The 21,006-nt window shown below is 35.7% G+C and overlaps 1 protein-coding gene across 13 annotated transcripts in view; it reads right to left on the bottom strand.

Annotated features, from left to right (window-relative positions):
• The window catches only part of NF1 (neurofibromin 1), a 245,207-nt gene that overhangs the window by 133,981 nt on the left and 90,220 nt on the right, over positions 1–21,006 (bottom strand). For 11 of the 13 annotated variants that reach the window (XM_059047829.2, XM_059047832.2, XM_059047827.2 and 8 more), the window contains 6 exons: positions 10,494–10,573; positions 8,828–8,951; positions 6,727–6,888; positions 5,127–5,376; positions 4,507–4,580; positions 4,197–4,280 (listed from right to left, as the gene is read on the bottom strand). In XM_059047829.2, the coding sequence (XP_058903812.1) occupies positions 4,197–4,280; positions 4,507–4,580; positions 5,127–5,376; positions 6,727–6,888; positions 8,828–8,951; positions 10,494–10,573 (774 nt within the window). The remainder of the gene's footprint in view (positions 1–4,196; positions 4,281–4,506; positions 4,581–5,126; positions 5,377–6,726; positions 6,889–8,827; positions 8,952–10,493; positions 10,574–21,006) is intronic. The other 2 variants (XM_067021108.1, XM_067021106.1) reach the window with 1 other exon arrangement.

Below are 21,006 nucleotides of genomic sequence, written 5' to 3'. Positions count from 1 at the left end.
TCTGACAAAACTGCCAACAGTGGTGAAGATGGAAGCAGTGGTCCTGGAAGCAACAGTAATGGATCTAGCAATGAGGTGAATTCTAGTAATGCAAGCCAGTCAGCTGAGCGCTCTGGCAATGAGGTACAGTCAGAAGACACTGCAGATTTGAAGCCCTTCAAGAAGATGAAGATCATGATCATAATCCTCTTAAAAGTAGTTGTGGTACGGATCTTTGGAACAGAAAGTCAAGCAGGCATTTGCTTAGGGGATTACCAAGGCCCATCAGCAAGCAATGGAACAGGAAAGGACATGTTTTTTTTAACACTGAGCCAATGCCATCAGTAGATAATCAAATACAAATGCTGGATGCCTGTTCACACGCTGAAGACCCAGAACATATTTCAGAGGAAATAAATACTGCTCATATAGCACAAGCGCCTCAGGAATCTTGCAGTATTACACACACTGGGGACTTCCTTGGGAGACTATCGGAAATGAATTATTTGCTTGTCAGCAATTTAGCATCACTAAATTCAGCATCACTACCACCACCTCCACATCATCATCACTACCATGATGGGCATATGGCTGATGATAAGCTAAGTACAGATGATGTCAGTTGCAGTAGCTCCCAGGTCAGTGCAAAATCAGAGAAAAATATGGCTGATTTTGATAGTGAAGAATCTGGGTGTGAAGAGGAGCTAGTTCAGATTCATTTCACAGGCGGAACTACCATCTCATCTCTAACGACATCTTGCCAATGTAGCATCTATTTACCATGAACATCTTAATCAAGGACCTATAATTCATAAACATCAATTCAACAGTAATTCCGTGAAAGACATTAATTAGGATATTGTTTGCAAGAAAGGAAACACCTTGTTGTGGCATACAGTCCAAGATGATGATACAGTTAATCTTTCTGAAGGATTAATAAATGAAGCAGAGAAACTTCTCTGTTCCTTAGTATGTTGGTTTACAGATAGATCTGAATGAGATTCATTGAAGGTTGCCTTGAAAATTTAGGAAATAACACGTAAATAGGAATTTAAAAATTTTTTATGCAGTAGTGAAAGTTCATTTTGTGTATTCTTATCAACTAGGTGTGGTGAATTCATAGCATTTAACGTACCATTATCAACCTATTTTTTAGTAATTGTGGTTTTCATATTAGGTTTAAAGACTTCCCTTATAGGGTTCATATTGGGTTGGTCAAAAAGTTTGTTCGGTTAATGAATACGTTGTTCAATAAAGTTCTTGGTGAAAATGAAAAATGTCCTTAAAACCCAACGAACTGATATGGGAACATATGTATATGTATAACTGATTCAGTTTGTTGTAAAGGAAAAACTAACACACTATTGTAAAACAATTATACTCCAATAAAGATGTTAAAAAAAAAAAAAAAAAAAAAAAACCAACGAACTTTTTGGCCAACCCAATATTTTATCACTGTCTTGCTTTTATCAGTACTTTTCAGCACTTTTCTTGATTAGGTCATCTCCAACAGAAACAAAGGAGTAATAGTAATACTTATTCTCTTCTTGACTCTGGGAACATAGTGGTGATTACTCTGGTTTCAAATTACAGTTAAATGTTCTTAAACTGTGTCACAATATACATAAAAGAAGCTAAATAAGTGACGTTAAACTGAAGCTGAAATATAAACATTTTGATTATGACACTGTTCTTTCATCTGGGGAATCTTTTGTGTCTTGCCTTTTATAGTGCATAAAGAATTATATTGGTGTTTCTTCTCTAGTTTGAATTCTGCTATATATTTATATACTTCTTATCGGGGCTCAAATGATTACCACAAGTATCTTAATTTTCAATTCTGTTCCACTGGTACAATTTCAGGTTTCCCTTGCCTTATACTGTTTTGATAATGTTGTCCCATTCTCTGACATAGAGAATTCAGTTATTAAGTGAATATATTATATTACATCATATCATACCATATTATATATTTTCAGCTTAGCTCTGCCCAGGCCTGATATAAATGTATAATTTTATTGAATATTTAAGGGCTTCAAAATATTTATCTAGTTGAATTAGAAAAAGTATGTACAATATTTTATTTCCTACTTTTGGTCTTTAAAGGGTTATAATTTGAACAATCCCAACAGAAAAATTGCTTGTTCATGCAGGTATAAGAAACCACTAATAATAGACCCCTGTGGTCTATTATTATATATATTATATTATATATATATATAATATATATATAATATATATATATTATATATAGTGGATCAATTGCCTCATTTTGTATATACTCTTTAAAAGGAATGCTTTTCATGGCTGGATGATATTTGATCATTTACACAGATATTATGGCAGTTCACTCTAAAATGTTAGTTATCTTTTAAGTTTTTGTGAAACTGTCAAACAGTTTTTAAATGTGATTATATCCATTTATATTCCCCATATGTGCATCTGCATACCCTGTGACCCAGCAATTCCACTGTTAAGTGTGTGCCTTACAGAAATACATCTATAAGGTCAGCAAAAGACACATTCAAGAATGTTCATAGCAGCACTATTCAAAATAACTAGCCGTTGTATAACTATCCAATGCAAAAAAAGAATAGAAAAGAAAAATTAAATTGAGGACTGCTAAACAAAATAATATATTGCAATAATAATAAATGAACTACAACTGCACAAAATAGTGTGGTTGAATCTCACAAACATTATGTTAAGTGAAAGGAGCCAAATATTAGAGTATACTTCTATTGCTCTGTTTATATAAGTTTAACAACAGGAAAATGATTGTATTCAATCAGGATAATGGTTACTCTTGGTCATTAGTGACTGGAAGGGCACAATGAAAGCTTCTGGGATGCTGGTAATGATTTCTTTCTTGATGTGGGTGCTGGTTGCACAGGTTATGTTCACCTCCTAATATTTTACACTGTCACTTTGATTTACACATATTTTTGAATGTACACTTCAATTTTAAAAAACTATGCAAAAATGCAAAAAAAATTTTTTTAAGTAAAAACACCCTAACTTAAGATTACCGTATACATTTTTAAAGAGCCACTAAAATATTTTTATCATAGACTAATATAATCAACGCAGGATATCAAATGTCTTTTAAAAAGCTCTGATTTACATGAATGAACCTTGCAAACATTATGCCAAGTGAAAGAAACCAGTCACTAAAGACCACATGTTGCATGATTCCATTTATATGAAATGTCCAGAATTGGCAAGTCTACTCAGACAGAAAGGAGCTCAGAGGTTGCCTAGAGCTGAGGGCTGGCGGCAGAGGTGCGGGGGAAGGTTAGGGAATGATAGCTAACGGGTGTGGTTTTTTATTAAATTGTGGTGGTGGCTGCACAACTCTGCATATACTAAAAACCACTGAATCATACATTTTAAATAGGTGAATTTTATGTTATGTGAATTGTAACTCACCAAAACAGCTACCAAAAAAAAAAGCTTTCATTTTAAAGCCATGTGTCCCTCTCCCAATAATATTAGATTCAGATTTTTGCTTCACAAAAACATAACATTTTTTCTTGTTCTAATTAAGCATGACAAGAAAAAAACAATGGGAGACTAATGAGTTTTTCTAAAACACCTAATAATGAGAACAATATGGCCATTACAAATCAAACATACAGAAATATCAATTGTAAATGTCCAGGGTAACAGATGATAACAGTTGATGAATGAAATGCCCAAATTTTAAAACTTCATTTAACCTATGGTTCAGTCTTCTGGCCACCAGATCCCTTAATTAGAATATCTAATAAAATAGTAAAATGTATTGTTTCAATTTTAATTTATTTTTCTCTACCTTTGTCGCTCCTTTCCTGAAAATTCTGTGAAATACTCTGATAGAGAAAGAGGGGAAAGAAATGGTCCTACCATAAATCATCTCTAGCTCAGAGCTGTCCAATATTTCTGTAATGATGGAAACATTTAATATCTATGCTGTCCAATACAGTAGTCAACTTCCACATGTGGCTACTGTATGACAGAGAAACTGAATTTTAATTGTTTTTAATTTTAAATTAAACTTTAATTTGACTGGTGGCTAGTGGCTACCATATTAGTGCAGGTTTAGATGCATCACAACTAAATATCAGTCTTAAGACATCTACATACTTATTACACTAAGAGGTCACTCACAAAAGATGAAGTAAAGTACATATGTTTAGGAGATCAATCAACAGACAAAATCAACTTCACAAACTCACCTGGCCATCTTCCATTTTGGCTTTTGGGTAGTTGAGGATTAGTTTTGTAGCTTGTTCCCACTTTGCATGTGTATCTTCCCAAGCCTGAAATGAAGGCAATTACCATTTGAAAGCAACTTTACCCCTAGAGCTAAAAATCAATCAGTAATAGGCAGGTCTCAAACTTGGTGCATATTATAATATCCTACTTGTAATATGCACGTATCTTAGATTTGCTTCAAAAGCTATTCCTGGTCACATACGCATAACACTAGGCTTCTAAAATTGAGGGTGGGGGCCGAGAGGGCTACTTCTGTTGCCAAGGGCATACCTCAGTGTTTCCTGCAGTAGGATGCTCGATTCGCCGTAGTAATGCCATCACTCTTTTCTGAAGTGCTGCTCTTCCTAAGCAAAGACAACAACAAATCAACCTACTTAGAGCCCCGCTTGCCAACGGAGAACCTGGCGAGCCCAACCCAAAAGGCAGAATAGGAGGAGTGGAACGAATACGTCAAATGACAAAGCTGAACACTTCCTTTTACCAGCCTCACAGGAAAGGGACACTTAACTGGGACTCCACAATGTCCACAGCCTAAAATAGCTATTCCCACCTAAACTTACTCATAACATGTGCCAATGTTTGTAAAACTTCACTACATACAGTTCAGGCAGAGTAAATTATATAATCTATAACTGAAAGCAATTTATACTGCCAGTTTTTAAACAAATGTATATGGCATATTAAAAACTCAGTGAGAAATTAACAACTTATTTCAAATACTGCTTACTTTCACCTTACCTTGTGCAGAAAAGGATTTCAGGTAAGCTATCTAAATTAGCCCTGTAAACTTACAAAGTAGTAATCTTAAATACATTCCTATGTTCCTAGAGCAATCAGACGTCACGTGATTCAAGGCAGACTGAGTGAAAAAAACATTACCCATGATTTACCTGTTGACATCATATTGCTGACAGAGGCAAACTCCATGAATGTGTTATAGTTGGGCAAGAAGTTGTGCACTGACACTTCATCCACCCCACACCGGATATCTGCTTCCTCACAGAGGTGACGAAAACAGGACATGGCAACCAGAACAGCTTCAGTGTCAGGGCTCCACAGAAACATGTACAGGGCCACTTCTAGTTTGGTCTGGGCTTGTCGGCATATTGGCGGGGTTCCACTGTACCCTGCTGCACTATCCTGGGAGTCAAGAGTGGGAGGCAAATATTTGCAACTTATGTAATTTTACTTACAAAACCCAATAATACAACAAGCTGTGTACCAGATATGTCTGCATACAATAACCCACAAGAGCTCTTCCCCTTTAACCATGATAGGATTTTCAAACCTCAAAATATCTCGCCTGAATGATAACTCATTTGGACCAACATAATACTACTATCTGTTCAATTTCAACTAGAATAGGTATCCTTTCCAGATCCCAGAAACGTAGATTAAGTCTAATATGAACACAAATAAAACATGCACAACACAAATCTATTCAATGAAAAATATAATACACTTCTCAGTCAATTATAAACGACAAAGGAAGAGGAAGTAACATGAAATTCTATCCACCCGAAGGGAAGAAATAAAATAATCATGCTGCAAAAACTGACTTAACTAAGGACATGAATATGAACTAAACATTACTGTAGAAGATACACTGGGTTATGGATAACATATTCCCAAAACATGAAATAGAGAAATCCTGATTTACAAAATGAATGCAAATTCTGCAGGTAAGACAAGAGTAAATACCACACTGCTTAGTAGTTGTTGTTTTTTTCCTTCAACTGAAGATTATATTGTAAATTATGGATTAAAAAAAAGCTTTGGTCTGAAAATGAAACTAATTATTTGATATTTTCACTTGTATTATGATTTATTTTTAAAGGGAATTATGGACACAGAAGTCATGAAAACACTTAGGCATAACATCAAGCAACATGCTTTTTTTCCCTGTAAATCTGTACTCTTTAGTTGACAGAACTTTTAAACTTCTGGGGTATGAATGGTCTTTCTTACGGGATAGAGAGTTATAATAATTATAGTTATCAGTTAAAGCTTGTAAGTGTCAAAAAATCAAGTGCTATTTACACATAATCTCATTTAATCCTCACAACAATTCTGGGGCAGAAATTATTATCATCCCCATTTTAAAGTCAAGGAACTGAATCTCAGAGATGTTAGGAACTTGCCTGAGGGCCCACAAAGAGCAGGAATAGAACTACAAGCTAAGCAGTTCTTCACTATGCTATATTACCTAGTTGAAATCTACCCAAGTTCATTCAGAGAAAAATACAGAACACAGATGATGATACAAGAAAACTACAGGGTTTCCCTGGTGGCGCAGTGGTTGCGAGTCCGCCTGCCGATGCAGGGGACACGAGTTCGTGCCCCGGTTCGGGAAGATCCCACATGCCGCGGAGCGGCTGGGCCCGTGAGCCATGGCCACTGAGCCTGCGCGTCCGGAGCCTGTGCTCCACAACGGGAGAGGCCACAACAGTGAGAGGCCCACGTACCATAAAAAAAAAGAAAACTCCTTACCATAGATGAATTTCCTTTTCCCTTTCGGAGAGAGGTTCCAGGAGTACAAGTACGTAGTAATTCTTCATGATCCATGGACATCTGACTGGTATTTCCACTTGAAGGAACATCACATCCTACTCCATAAAGGAAGAGAAAATGACAGGAACTTCTATCTGCCTGCTAGAAAGAAAATATAAGCCTTTTCAAAGTACTGATAACCAAGAAAAATAAATATTTAATATAAGTTGTCGGGCTTCCCTGGTGGCGCAGTGGTTGAGAATCTGCCTGCCAATGCAGGGGACACGGGTTCGAGCCCTGGTCTGGGAAGATCTCACATGCTGCAGAGCAACTAGGCCTTGCGCCACAACTACTGAGCCTGCATGTCTGGAGCCTGTGCTCTGCAACAAGAGAGGCTGCCATAGTGAAGAGGCCCGCGCACCGCGATGAAGAGTGGCCTCCGCTTGCCGCAACTAGAGAAAGCCCTCGCACAGAAACGAAGACCCCACACAGCCAAAAATAAATGAATTTTTTAAAAAAAAGATTACTATAATATAAGTTGTCTTTCTGTTTGAGACTATCCTGGAAAACCTCTCCTTCCAGCTCCTGTTCCCCTCACATTGAAGAACATTCACTAGAAACCCAATAGTACAAATAATGTTTCCTCAATATCTCTGAAACTCCTCTCAGTTTACCACTCTTCAAATCATCAGAATCAACAGATTCTAGAAATGTAAATTAACATTTCTAGGTTTAACAGAGACACAAGTAAAACATCAACAACATAAAGCTACCACATGAAAAATACAATGTACTTCTTGGTCAATTAAAAACGACTAAGATTGCCTCCCATAAGATTTATATCCTGTGCTATGGTCAGGATAACTGGAAGTTGACTCTTTTGAGATTAAGTTCCTCTGGACCAGAATTAACACTGGTATATAAGCCACATATAAGAGTGACTTCACTGACCAGAAGACTACAGATTCATTACCGGATTACTAATGCTTGTACTCTGGAGAATTATACCATAAGCAAGGGCATGAAACATGAAACATCTTGTTCCTTATCTTTGGTATAATGCCAAATTCCACTATATTAACATACTAAGATAAGCCAGATATAAATAAATCCAACTTACCATTAGCCCATCTCTAAACAAAGAAAATTTAACAAGCTGCATGGTACACTGAAAAGCATACACACTTGATATATTTAAGATTTCTCATAGATTTTATCCATTCTAGAAATGGATAAAAATTCACTGAATCAAGTACTCTTAAAACTATGCTGTAACAGAAGAACTTTTTAACTGACTAATTATAGAAACTTTATGTTAAAAAAAATTAAGGCTCGGGCTTCCCTGGTGGCGCAGTGGTTGAGAATCCGCCTGCCGATGCAGGAGACACAGGTTCGTGCCCCGGTCCGGGAAGATCCGCGGCTGGGCCCGTGAGCCATGGCCGCTGAGCCTGTGCGTCCGCAGCCTGTGCTCCGCAATGGGAGAGGCCACAACAGTGAGAGGCCCGCATACCGCAAAAAAAAAAAAAAAAAAAAAAAAAAAATTAAGGCTCTTCTCTAGCCCCCAAAACCTTCTCACCATACTTCAATAGTTCAGGATCAAAACTTTTCACTCAACCCCAAGGAAAAAGACTCCTGATATTTTCAAGAGGTAAAAGCTTTCTCGCAGAAATATAAATAAACCTAGATTGAGGGCCCTCAATCTCTTCCCTTCAGCTTCTTTACATATACAGATAGATAACATTCTCTGGACTAGCCTAGCCATAGGATTCAAGTCTTATGTATGAACTTGAGAGGAGACATAGACTATGCTCTTACTCAATCTTCTTTGGTTATAGAAGCCCCCACTCCTCCTAGGACTGCCCCACAAAGTCCTGATTAACTCAGCTAGACTTCATCAGGATTGTGTCTTTAAGGCTAAAGGCTCAGAATAATTTTTAAAGAGTTGATTTGTCAGCCATTGTCTACCGCACAAAATTTCCCTTGAAGACTGTAGGAGAGAGGAGCTGAATTAGGACTTAATTTGGCTAACAAACACTTCCTTAATCTCTTCTCATTACCATTCCAAATATTCTTCCATTTTGAAAGATGTCATTTTGCTTACCTTATTTTTAAGAAGAAATTTATTCCTGCAGATCAGAATTTCCCGCAACCATTTGAGAATTTCTGTGCTACTAAGCATCTGATGGCTAGTTAATTTCTTGCAGATGTAAAAGAGCATTTGTGAGCTGCAGAAACAAAGTTCACTGTTACCAGCATTGTCAACAAACAACATAATGCAGATAAAATCAGTCCATAAGAATGGCATTCTCTAATAATGGACAAAGTCTAGAGACACTTATTTTCCTTTCCAGGACTTGTTTTAGAGAAACGGTTATCAAAACGTTAAAAGCATGATCAAAGGATGTAAATATACGGATTACGTTAAAAAAAAAAAAAAGCAAGTACTCCTAAGCCCCCTACTCTCCCAACTCCCAGCTGTTTCGTCCATGCATCTCATCCTTGCAGAGTACTCAAGAAAAAAATTATAGACCAGGTGCACAGCACAGACTGTATGTGAACCTAATGGTCTAGAGCAGGGGTCTGCAAACGACTGCCTGCAGGCCAAATCCAGTCCATCATTTGCCTCCGTAAATAAAGTTTTAGTGGAACACGGTCACACCCCACTCATTCATTTGCATATTGTCTATGGCTGCTTTCATGTCCCAACAGCCGAAACGAATAGTTATAAAAGACACTACCTGGCCCCCAAAGCCTAAAATATTGACTACCTGGCCCTTTAGAGAAAACGTTTACTTATTCCTACTCTAGAGCCGCACTGTCCAACACAACAGCCACTAGGAAGTCACATGTGGCTACTGAGCACTTGAAATATGGCTTGTCTAAATTAAGATGTCCTGTAAGTATGAAACGTAACAAATTTTAAAGACTTTATTTTAAAAAGAATGTAAAATATCTTATTAATAACTTTTATATTATTACATGTTGAAAAATATTATATATACTGGGTTTAAAAATATACTATTAAAATTAACTTTACCCGTTTCTTTTTACTTTTGAACGTGGCAGCTAGAAAATTTTAAATTACGTATGTGGTTCACATTACATTACTATCAAAAAGCATTCCTTCAGAGTCTAGGATTTAACTCAGCTGCCAAGTGACTTAGTGTACCCACTTCTACGATAAGAAAATGACAAAACCTGAGGCATACACACTTACACTTTCCTCAGTGTGTTACCTCTGTGCTCAATGAAAGGTAATAATTTATATAACCAAGGAAATAAATTATAAAATTTATATATATCTTGCCTTCTAAGCAGATATTCAGTATTAATTCATCCACCAAAAACACTGGTATTATCAAAAATGTATGAAAGATCATAGTTTAGAAAACTGAAATAAACTATTAACATTACAAAATTTTAATACTCTAAGCTTATAACTGTAAAAATCAATTTAAAACACAGCTGTAACCACATTAAAAATCCGAAATAGAAGAGAACATACCAAATAACAGTACTTATGTTTGGATAAGGAAATTTAGCACAATTTTTAAAAATTTATCTTCTAAACTGCTGTGACAATGTTCTTACAGTTAAAACAAGAAATAATCTAATAATTTCAAGTCGAATAAAATACAAACTCACAAAACCTCTGGAGGTATAAATGAATAAAGTTTTACAATAAACTAAGTACTATAGAGTTAATATTCAAAGACAAAAAATACAAAATAAAATTTTAAATTGAATTTTAAAATAACTGCATATACCTGATTTCCCAAAATGTTTCTACAGGAGCATCAGGATTCCACAAATCAATGCTATCTAACTGATGAAGAACCAACAGAGCCTGAATTTTTAAAAAAGAGAGAGAGAAGACTTATTCAAAAGAGTTTTGGTAAACATAACACTGGAGTATTTATTTTACAAATGCTAACAAATTGAGCTACTTAATTGTAGCCTCAACACACAGTATAGGGCACAACAGAAAAACTCTGAAGAACCAAAATCTCTAAGGGATTATATGTATTATATATATATATATATATATATATATATATATAAAATGAAGTTACTTTATGACTATCAGTCTTACTTTAAATAGCATATACACATAAATTATATACTGATGAATTCAGAATAGCAATATACATGTGTAAAAACTGCTTTAAGACACAAACAAAATAATTTCAATAAGTATCAAAGAACTCTATGGAAAATAAAAATAATCCCCAAGTAAGGAGATCTCTCCAAAACTGATACACACAAAAATATTTTACCTCAAGACATGGTACTGGCACAAAAACAGAAATATAGATCAATGGAACAGGATAGAAAGCCCAGAGATAAACGCACGCACCTGTGGTCAACTAATCTATGACAAAGGAGACAAGGATATACAATGGAGAAAAGACAAGTCTCTACAATAAGTGGTGCTGGGAAAACTGGACTACATGTAAAAGAATGGAATTAGAACACTCCCTAACACCATACACAAAAACTCAAAATGGATTAGAGACCTAAATGTAAGACTGGACAACTATAAAACTCTTAGAGGAAAACATAGGAAGAACACTCTTTGACATCAATCACAGCATTTTTTGATCCACCTCCTAGAGCAATGGACATAAAAACAAAAATAAACACATGGGACCTAATGAAACTTAAAAGCTTTTGCAAAGCAAAGGAAACCACAAGCAAGACAAAAAGACAACCCTCAGAATGGGAGAAAATGTTTGCAAACAAATCAACGGACAAAGGATTAATCTCTAAAATATATAAACAGCTCATGCAGCTCAATATTAAAAAAAAAACCAACCCAATCCAAAAATGGGCAGAAGACCTAAACAGACATTTCTCCAAAGAAGACATACAGATGGCCAAGAAGCACATGAAAAGCTGCTCAACATCACTAATTATTAGAGAAATGCAAATCAAAACGATAATGAAGTACCACCTCACACCAGTTAGAATGGGCATCATCAGAAAATCTACAAACAACAAATGCTGGAGAGGGTGTGGAGAAAAGGAAACCCTCTTGCACTGTTGGTGGGAATGTAAATTGATACAGCCACTATGGACAACAGTATGGAGGTTCCTTAAAAAACTAAAAATAGAATTACCATATGACCCAGCAATCCCACTACTGGGCTTATACCCAGAGAAAAGCATAATTCAAAAAGACACATGCACCCCAATGTTCACTGCAGCACTATTTACAATAGCCAGGTCATGGAAGCAACCTAAATGCCCATCGACAGATGAATGGATAAAGAAGATGTGGTACATATATACAATGGAGTATCACTCAGCCATTAGAAGGAACGAAATTGGGTCATTTGTAGAGACGTGGATGCATCTAGAGACTGTCATACAGAGTGAAGTAAGTCAGAAAGAGAAAAACAAATATCGTATATTAACACATATATGTGGAACCTAGAAAATGGTACAGATGAACCAGTTTGCAGAGCAGAAATTGAGGCACGGAAGTAGAGAACAAACGTATGGATGCCAAGAGGGGAAAGCGGAGTGGGGTGCGGGTTGTGGTGTGATGAATTGGCAGACTGGGATTGACATGTATACACTGATGTGTGTAAAATGGTTGACTAATACGAAAAAAAATAATTAATAAAAATAAGGTCAGTCCATAAAGTCTGAAAAAAGAAATTTTACTTTTAGGCCATAAGATAAAGTAGAAGTTATATTATTTGCCACAAATTCTTTAGGAACAGACAGGACAAATTATTTCTCAAAAAAGGGAGAGGGGGAGGAAACTAGATTTTGTATTTCATAGCAGATTATTCATCCTAAAATACCTCAATTGACCACAGAATTGAAATTGGATTTGGCTCACAGAACATTAACAGGAATATACAACTAATATACAAAAACACTACTATTAAATAAATTAATGCCATCAAGGGTATACAGAGTAAAACTAGACTCTTCCTTCAAACCAGCTCTATCCTAACTCCAGCTCCACAACGTTTCCCCCAGACGCACACTGTTGAGCTCTGCACATTCTTCTCAGTCCTTGGTCAGCACATTTGGAGATTCTTTACTCCTCATTAAAGCCTTTTATTAAAATTCCAATGAAACACTGTTTGGAACACATAATGAGATCTGATTTCTTCTCTTAAAACCAAATTAAATGCAGAAACTGCAAATACAGCTGCAATGATAACCTGCCTCACATTAGGAAAAATAAGTAAATTTCTAACCTTGTTCAACTTTGTAACTCCAAAAGTTATAAATTATATAAACACCAGACCTATATTTTCTTATTTCAAATACTTTCACTGTAATTATTTTGAGATGTTTAGTGAAAACTGCAATTCATTGTGAGAATCTTCAAAAATTATATAGGTTATACCTCTCGTATCAAGGAAAAACAGCACAAATTAACATTCAATTTTGTTACTATTGTGCAAAAATTTAGTACAATTTACTGACACTTTAAAGTGGCAAATTCTGTAACATTTTTGTTTGACAAAACATTTTTTTGAAATATTCAAAGAAAATGTGTTAGCCTTTTGTCTGCCTTAATATGAATGTTTTCCTTTTCATGTTCCTTTCCATTTTTAAATTTTCCACATATATTTTAACAAAACTGTAAACACAGTATTCTCATTTGACATTTCATAAATATTTTTCCATATTGCTATGTGATCTGCATGGTTTAATGGATTTTTTTTGAATTTTTGAATTTTATACAGCAGGTTCTTATTAGTTATCCATTTCATACATTTTAGTGTATATATGCCAATCAGTTCACTAAATTGAAATATCATTCTCTTGCTATTGAATATTAACACATTCTCTTACTAGTGAGTATTTAAAATTCTCCTAATGTTCTATTACAAATAAGAACAATAAGCATATGTGTGCAGCTTTTTCCTTTTAACTTATATTCACAGGATTAAAAAATTACAGGAATGGAATTATTTGGACAGAAAAATGGACATCTGTATAGCTCCTGCTAAATACTGTCAAATAGCCTTCCAAAGAGAATGCAAAGTATATACTGTTTTATAGAACCAACAGCAATGTACACAAATACAAGCAATGAGTGTAACAATGAGTGCTGAAACACTTTTGGTAAAATAAAGCATGATAATGAAGTAGCAAATCTTAAATATATAGTTCAATGAATTTTCACAAATGAATATACCTCATATAACCATTACCCAGATCAACATTAACACTCAGAAGACTTTTTCACATTCCTTTCCGGTCATCAGCTCTTGACAAAGCTAGCCACTGTTCTGACTTCTATCACCATAGGTATTTTTGTCTGTTTCTGAACTTTATATATATAAAGGGAATCAGACAGCATGTTCTCTTTTGTGTTTGGCTGTTTTCACTCAATATTATGTCTGAGATTCAACCATGCTTTGTACTTAGTGGTAGCTTGGTTTTTTTGCATTGCTTTAAATAAGTGGTATAATGTTGATACATTTGAGTTGTTTCCAGCATTTTTGCGTACTACAAATTATGCTATTAATATTTTTGTATGTATCTTCTGGTAAACATACATATACATTTCTGTTGGATACATACCTAGGAGGAGAATTGCTAAGTCGTATGTTTAGCTTTTGTAGATATACTGCAAAACAATTTTTAATGATGGCTGTACTAATTTACTTTCTTACGAGTAGGATATGAGTAAAAACAAAGCACAGTTTGATCCTTGAACAATGAGGTTAGGGGTGCTGACCTCTCATGCAGTAAAAAATGTACATATATCTTTTGACTCTAAAAACTTAACTACTAATAGCCTACTGTTGACTGGAAGCCTTACCAATACCATAGTCGATTAACACAAATTTTGGATGTCATATATATTATATACTATATTCTTACAAAATGGTGTTAAAAAATCATAAAGAAAAAACATCTATAGTACTGTACTGTATCAATACTGTAAGTTTACATCATGTTTACAAGATGAATCAGCTTTTTCTATAACAATGATGGCATCTTCGATAGTGTAATCCTTCCAGACTTTCATGATGTTCTCTCTATTTGGGTTCCTCTTCCATAGCGTGGACAATCCTTTTCACAGGGCACCAAGTGTAATGAGCCTTAAAGGTCCTTATGAACCCCTCCCTGATCTAGAGGCTGAATTAGAGACATGTTTGGAGCAGTCAGGCCACTTTGACACCTTCAGTGTTCAACTCATGGAGTTCCGGGTGGTCAGGGGCATAGTCCAGTATCAAAAGAACTTTAAAAGGTAGCCCCTTACTGGCAAGGTACTTCCTCACTTCAGTGACAAAGCATTGATGGAACTAGTCCAGAAAAAGGGTTCTCACTGTGCAGGCTTTCTAGCTGTACAACCAAAAGACTAGCAACTGGTATCTATCTTTTCCTTTCAAGGCTTGGAAGTTAGAAGCTTTATAAATAAGGGCAGCTCTGATCATAAACCCAGCTGCATTTGCACAAATCCTGGTGCTTGCTTCTCTTCCTTACTAATAAATGTCCTTGTGGCATTTTTTTCTAGAGTAGCACGCACTTTCATCTGCATTATAAACCTGTTCAGGCTTACATCCCTTCCCCTCAATGATTTTCTTAATGGCGTCTGGGAACTTACCTGCTGCCTCTTGGTCAGCAGAAGCTGCTTCTCCTTTACCTTGACATTTTTAAAGCCAAACCTGTTTCTAAAATTATCAAATGATCCTTTGCTGGCATTAAATTCTCCAGCTTTTAGATCCTTCACTTTCCCTTTGCTTCAAATTGTCAGATAAAGACTTCACTTTTTCTCGAACCATACTGAAGTCAATAGGTACACCTTTCTTATAGTAATCTTGGACCCACATAAAAGCTGCCTTTTCAGGCTTCTCTGGTGGCGCAGTGGTTGGGAGTCTGCCTGCCGATGCAGGGGACGCAGGTTTGTGCCGCGGAGCGGCTGGGCCCGTGAGCCATGGCCGCTGGGCCTGTGCGTCCGGAGCCTGTGCTCCGCAACGGGAGAGGCCACAACAGTGAGAGGCCCGCGTAACGGGTGAAAAAAAAAAAAAAAGCTGCTTTTTCAATACAAGATAAAAAGATATTTCACAAAAAGTGCAAGGTTTCATGCCACCTGGAGTATCTGCAGCAACAGCTTCATGAATTCCCATTCCCCCCGCCAACCAATAGTCCTTACATTGGATTCATTTATCTTGAAATGGCAGACAACCACAGCTGTCTACAATCTACAGTACATATCAAACAATTCAACTTCTTGTAATGTCATGACTTCTTTCTGCGTTCATCACTAGTGGCACTTCATATGGGTCACATGGTGTTATTCAAGGTGTGTTACTGCACTAAAAATGATGAAAAATACACGAGAACCACAAGAGATTGCTTTTTATTAATACACAATTTACTGGAGAGATAAACTGCTCATGCAGAGACTACGAGCCTCACATAGCATTTTAAGTGGATACTCATGACACTTGAGCTCACCAAAATAGTAACAAAATGCAGTTATGAAATTATTACAGTAATACAGTATGTTCTACAGTTGCTTTTATGCAGTTATAATTTAATACTGCGTCTGTACATTTGTTTATATTTCTTTTGACTGTGAAAGATGCCATGTACAGTCTGTAACTGTGTGTAAGTTTTGATAAATTTTAACTTTTTATAATAGATTTATAAATGATAATATATGGATAAACAAGGTCTTACTGTATAGCACAGGGAGCTACATTCAATATTCTGTGATTAAACCATAACGGAAAAGAATATTAAAAAATGAATGTATATATATGTATAACTGAATCACCTTGCTGTACAGCAGAAATTAACACAACACTGTAAATCAACTATAGTTCAATTTTAAAAAGTAAAAAAGTGTAATAAAATAAATGACCCCAAAAATGATAATCCAGACTGGTATCCATATATATTTTATGTCACGACATACCTTTTTCTTCATTTTTTTGGTATTTCTAGGTTAGCAATTCATCAGCAAGTTTTTTCAAATTGTCGTAAATATTCAAAAAGTTTTCCAACATATTTTTTGAAAAAAATCTGTGTACAACTGGACCTACACAGTTCAAACCCATGTTGTTCAAGTGTCAACTGTATAGTCATTTGATCTTTCATAAACCTTTTTGTTACCGGCTATCTAGCTTAATTTCAATGTAGTCATAAAAAAATTTTGGATAATTTCAATCCTTCAGAATTTGTTGAGACTTGCATTATGCCCAAGATATACTAAATGTTCCACATGTACTTGAAAAGAAAATGTAATTATAGAATGCAGTGCTCTGTAAGTGTCAAATAGGTCAAATCTGATAACCATGTTGTTCAGATCTTCTACCCTTACTATTTGTTTGCTTGCTTATTCTATCAGACATTGAGAAAGGTATGCTCACGTACCCCACTATAACTGAATTTGTCTATCTCTCCTTTTACTTTACATGTTTTTATATATTTAGAAATTTTATATTTTTGCTTTATATATTTTAAAATCTTTGTTATTAGACTCATATAAAGTTTTATTTTCTGGATGGATTAGAACCCTTTGCAATAATGAGAAGTCTCTCTTTATCATCCAACACAGGACCACCTAAATACATGAAGCAAATATTAACAGACATAAAGGGAGAAACTGACAGTAACATAATAATAGTAATTGATTTTAACATACCATTTACATCAACGGACAGATCATCCAGATGGAAAACCAATAACGAAACACTGGCCTTAAACAACACATTAGTCTATATCAACTAACAGATATGTAGAAAACATTCCATCCAAAAGCGGCAGAATACACACTCTTTTCCAAGTGTACGTGGAACATTCTCCAAGATAGATCACATGTTGGGCCACAAAACAAGTCTTAGTAAATTTAAGAAAACTGAAATCATATCAAGCATCTTTTCCAACCACAACACTATGAGACTAGACACGAACTACAAGAAACAAACTACAAAAAACACAAACATATGGAGGCTAAACAATATGCTACTAAACAACCAATGGGTTACTGAAGAAATCAAAGAGGAAATAAAGATACCTGCAGACAAATGAAAATGAATACATGACGATCCATGAAAATCTATGAGATGCAGCAAAAGTAGTTCTAAGAGAGAAGATTACCTCAGTTCTAAGAGGAAGCCTAGCTCAGGAAACAAGAAAAATCTGAAATAAATAAGTTAAACTTACACCTAAAGGGACGAGAAAAAGAAGAACAAACAAAACCCAAAGTTAGTAAAAGAAAAATCATAAAGATCAGAGCAGAAATAAGTGACACAGAGACTAAAAAAGCAATAGAAAAGATCAATGAAACTAAGAGTTCTTTGAAAAGATAAACAAAATTGATAAACCTTTAGCCAGCCTCATCAAGAAAAAAAGGGAGGGCTTCCCTGGTAGCGCAGTGGTTGAGAGTCCGCCTGCCGATGCAGGGGACACAGGTACATGCCCTGGTCCGGGAAGATCCCACATGCCACAGAGCGGCTGGGCCCATGAGCCATGGTCGCTGAGCCTGCGCGTCTGGAGCCTATGCTCCTCCACGGGAGAGGCCACAGCGGTGAGAGGCCCACGTACTGCAAAAAAAAAAGAAAAAAAAAGAAAAAAGGAAAAAGGGAGAGGGCCTAAAAGAATAAAATCAGAAATGAAAAAGGAAAAGTTACAACTGATACCACAGAAATACAAATGATCATAAGAGATTACTATGAATAATTATACGCCAATAAAATGGACACCTGAGAAAAAAACAAATTCTAGAAATGTACAGTCTCCAAGACTAAATCAAGAAGATATAGAAAATATGAACAGACCAATTTACCAGTAATGAAACTGAATCAATAATAAAAAAAATTCTCAACAAACAAAAGTTTAGGACCAGATGGCTTCACAGGTGAATTTTACCATTTAGTGAAGGGTTAACACCTATCCTTCTCAAACTATTGCAAAACATTGCACAGGAAGGAATGCTTCCTCACTCATTCTATGACATCACCATCACCCTGATACCAAAATGAGACAAGCTATGACAAAAAAGAAAATTACAGGCCAATATCATTGATGAACACAGATGTAAAAATTCTCAACCAAGTATTAGCAAAATGAATTCAACAATATATTAAAAGATCACACACCATGATCAAGTGGGATTTATCCCAAGGATGCAAGGATTTTTTTTAATATCCACAAATCAATCAATGTAATACACCAAATTAACAAACCGAAGAATAAAAATCATATGATCATCTTCATAGATGCAGAAAAGGCTTTTGATAAAATTCAACATCCATTTATGATAATAACTCTCCAGAAAGTGGGCATAGAAGGAACATACCTTGACATAATAAAGGCCATATGCGACAAACCCACAGATAACATCATACTCAATGGTGAAAAGCTGAAAGCATTTCCTTCTAAGATCAGGAACAAGACAAGGATGTCCACTCTTGCCACTTTTATTTAACATAGTTTTGGAAATCCTAGCCACAGCAATCAAAGAAAAAGAACTAAGAGAAATTCAAATTGGAAAGGAAAGGAAGAAGTAAAACTGTCACTGTCTGCAGATGACATGACGCTATACATAGAAAATCCTAAAGACACTACCAAAAAACTATTAGAGCTCATCAATGAATTCAGTAAAGTTGCAGGATACAAAATTAATATAAAGAAATCTGTTGCATGTCTATACACTAACTACGAACTATCAGTATGAGAAATTAAGGAAACAATTCCCATTTACCATCACATCAAAAAAATAAAATAAAATAAAATACCCTGGAATAAACCTACTTAAGGAGGCAAAAGACCTAAACTCCGAAAACTATAAGACACTGATCAAAGAAACTGAAGACAACACACAGATGGAAAGATACACTGTGTTCTTGGATTGGAAGAATCAATACTGTTAAAATGACCATACTGGCCTTACCTGGTGGCACAGTGGTTAAGAAGCCGCCTGCCAATGCAGGGGACATGGGTTTGAGCCCAGGTCCAGGAAGATCCCACATGCTGAGGAGCAACTAAGCCCATGCGCCACAACTACTGAGCCTGCTCTCTAGAGCCCGTGAGCCACAACTACTGAGCCCACATGCCACAACTACCGAAGCCCATGTGCCTAGAGCCTGTGCTCTGCAACAAGAGAAGCCAACACAATGAGAAGCCCACGCACTGCAATGAAGAGCAGCCCCGGCTCGCCGCAACTAGAGAAAAGCTCGCACGCAGCAACGAAGACCCAAGGCAGCCAAGAATAAGTTAATTAATTAATTCAAAAAAAAAAACAATGGAAGAAAATAAGTGGTGCTGGGAAAACTGGACAGCTACATGTCAAAGAATGAAATTAGAACATTCTCTAACATTATATACAAAAATAAACTCAAAATGGATTAAAGACCTAAATATAAGGCCAGAAACCATAAATCTTCTAGAGGAAAACATAAGCAGAACACTCTTTGATATAAATGGTAGCAGTATTTTTTTAGATCTGTCTCCTAAAGCAAAGGAAATAAAGCAAAAATAAACAAATGGGACCTAATTAAACTTAAAAGCTTTTGCACAACAAAGGAAACTACTGACAAAATGCAAAAACAGCCTATTGAATGGGAGAAAATATTTGCAAACTATGACTGGTAAGAGATTAATATTCAACATATATAAATAGCTCATACAACTCAACATCAAAAAAACAAACAACCCAATTTTTAAAATGGGCAAATGAATGAATATACATTTTTCCAAAGAAACATACAGATGGCCAACAGGCATATGAATATCAGTAATACTCAATATCAGTAATCATCAGGGAAATGCAAATCAAAACCACAATGAGATATCACCTCACATCTGACAGAATGAACCAAAAGAACACAAATAACAAATGTTGATGAGGATATGGAGAAAAGGGATCCCTAGTACATTGTTGGTGGGGATGTAAACTGGTGCAGCCACTGTGGAAAAGAGTTTTTTTCTCAAAAAACTAAAAATAGAACTACCATATGACCAGCAATTCCACTCCTGGGTATATATCAGAAAAAACAAAAATACTAGTTAGAAAAGATACATACACCCCAATGTTTATTGTAGCATTATTTACAACTGCCAAGATATGGAAACAACCTAAGTGTCCAGTCATCCAACAGATGAATGGATAAAGAAGATGTGGTAATGAATACATATATATACAACAGAATACTACTCAGCCATAAAAAAGAAACAAATTTTGCCATTTGCAGCAACATGGATGGACTTGGCAGGCATTATGCTAAGTGAAATAAGTCAGACAGAGAAAGACAAATACTATATGATATCACTTATATGTGGAATCTAAAA

The sequence above is a fragment of the Kogia breviceps genome, chromosome 19, assembly GCF_026419965.1.
Source record: "Kogia breviceps isolate mKogBre1 chromosome 19, mKogBre1 haplotype 1, whole genome shotgun sequence".
NCBI lineage: Eukaryota > Metazoa > Chordata > Mammalia > Artiodactyla > Physeteridae > Kogia > Kogia breviceps.
Note: the sequence above shows the minus strand (reverse complement) of the source record. Positions and strands in the feature narration are given on the sequence as shown.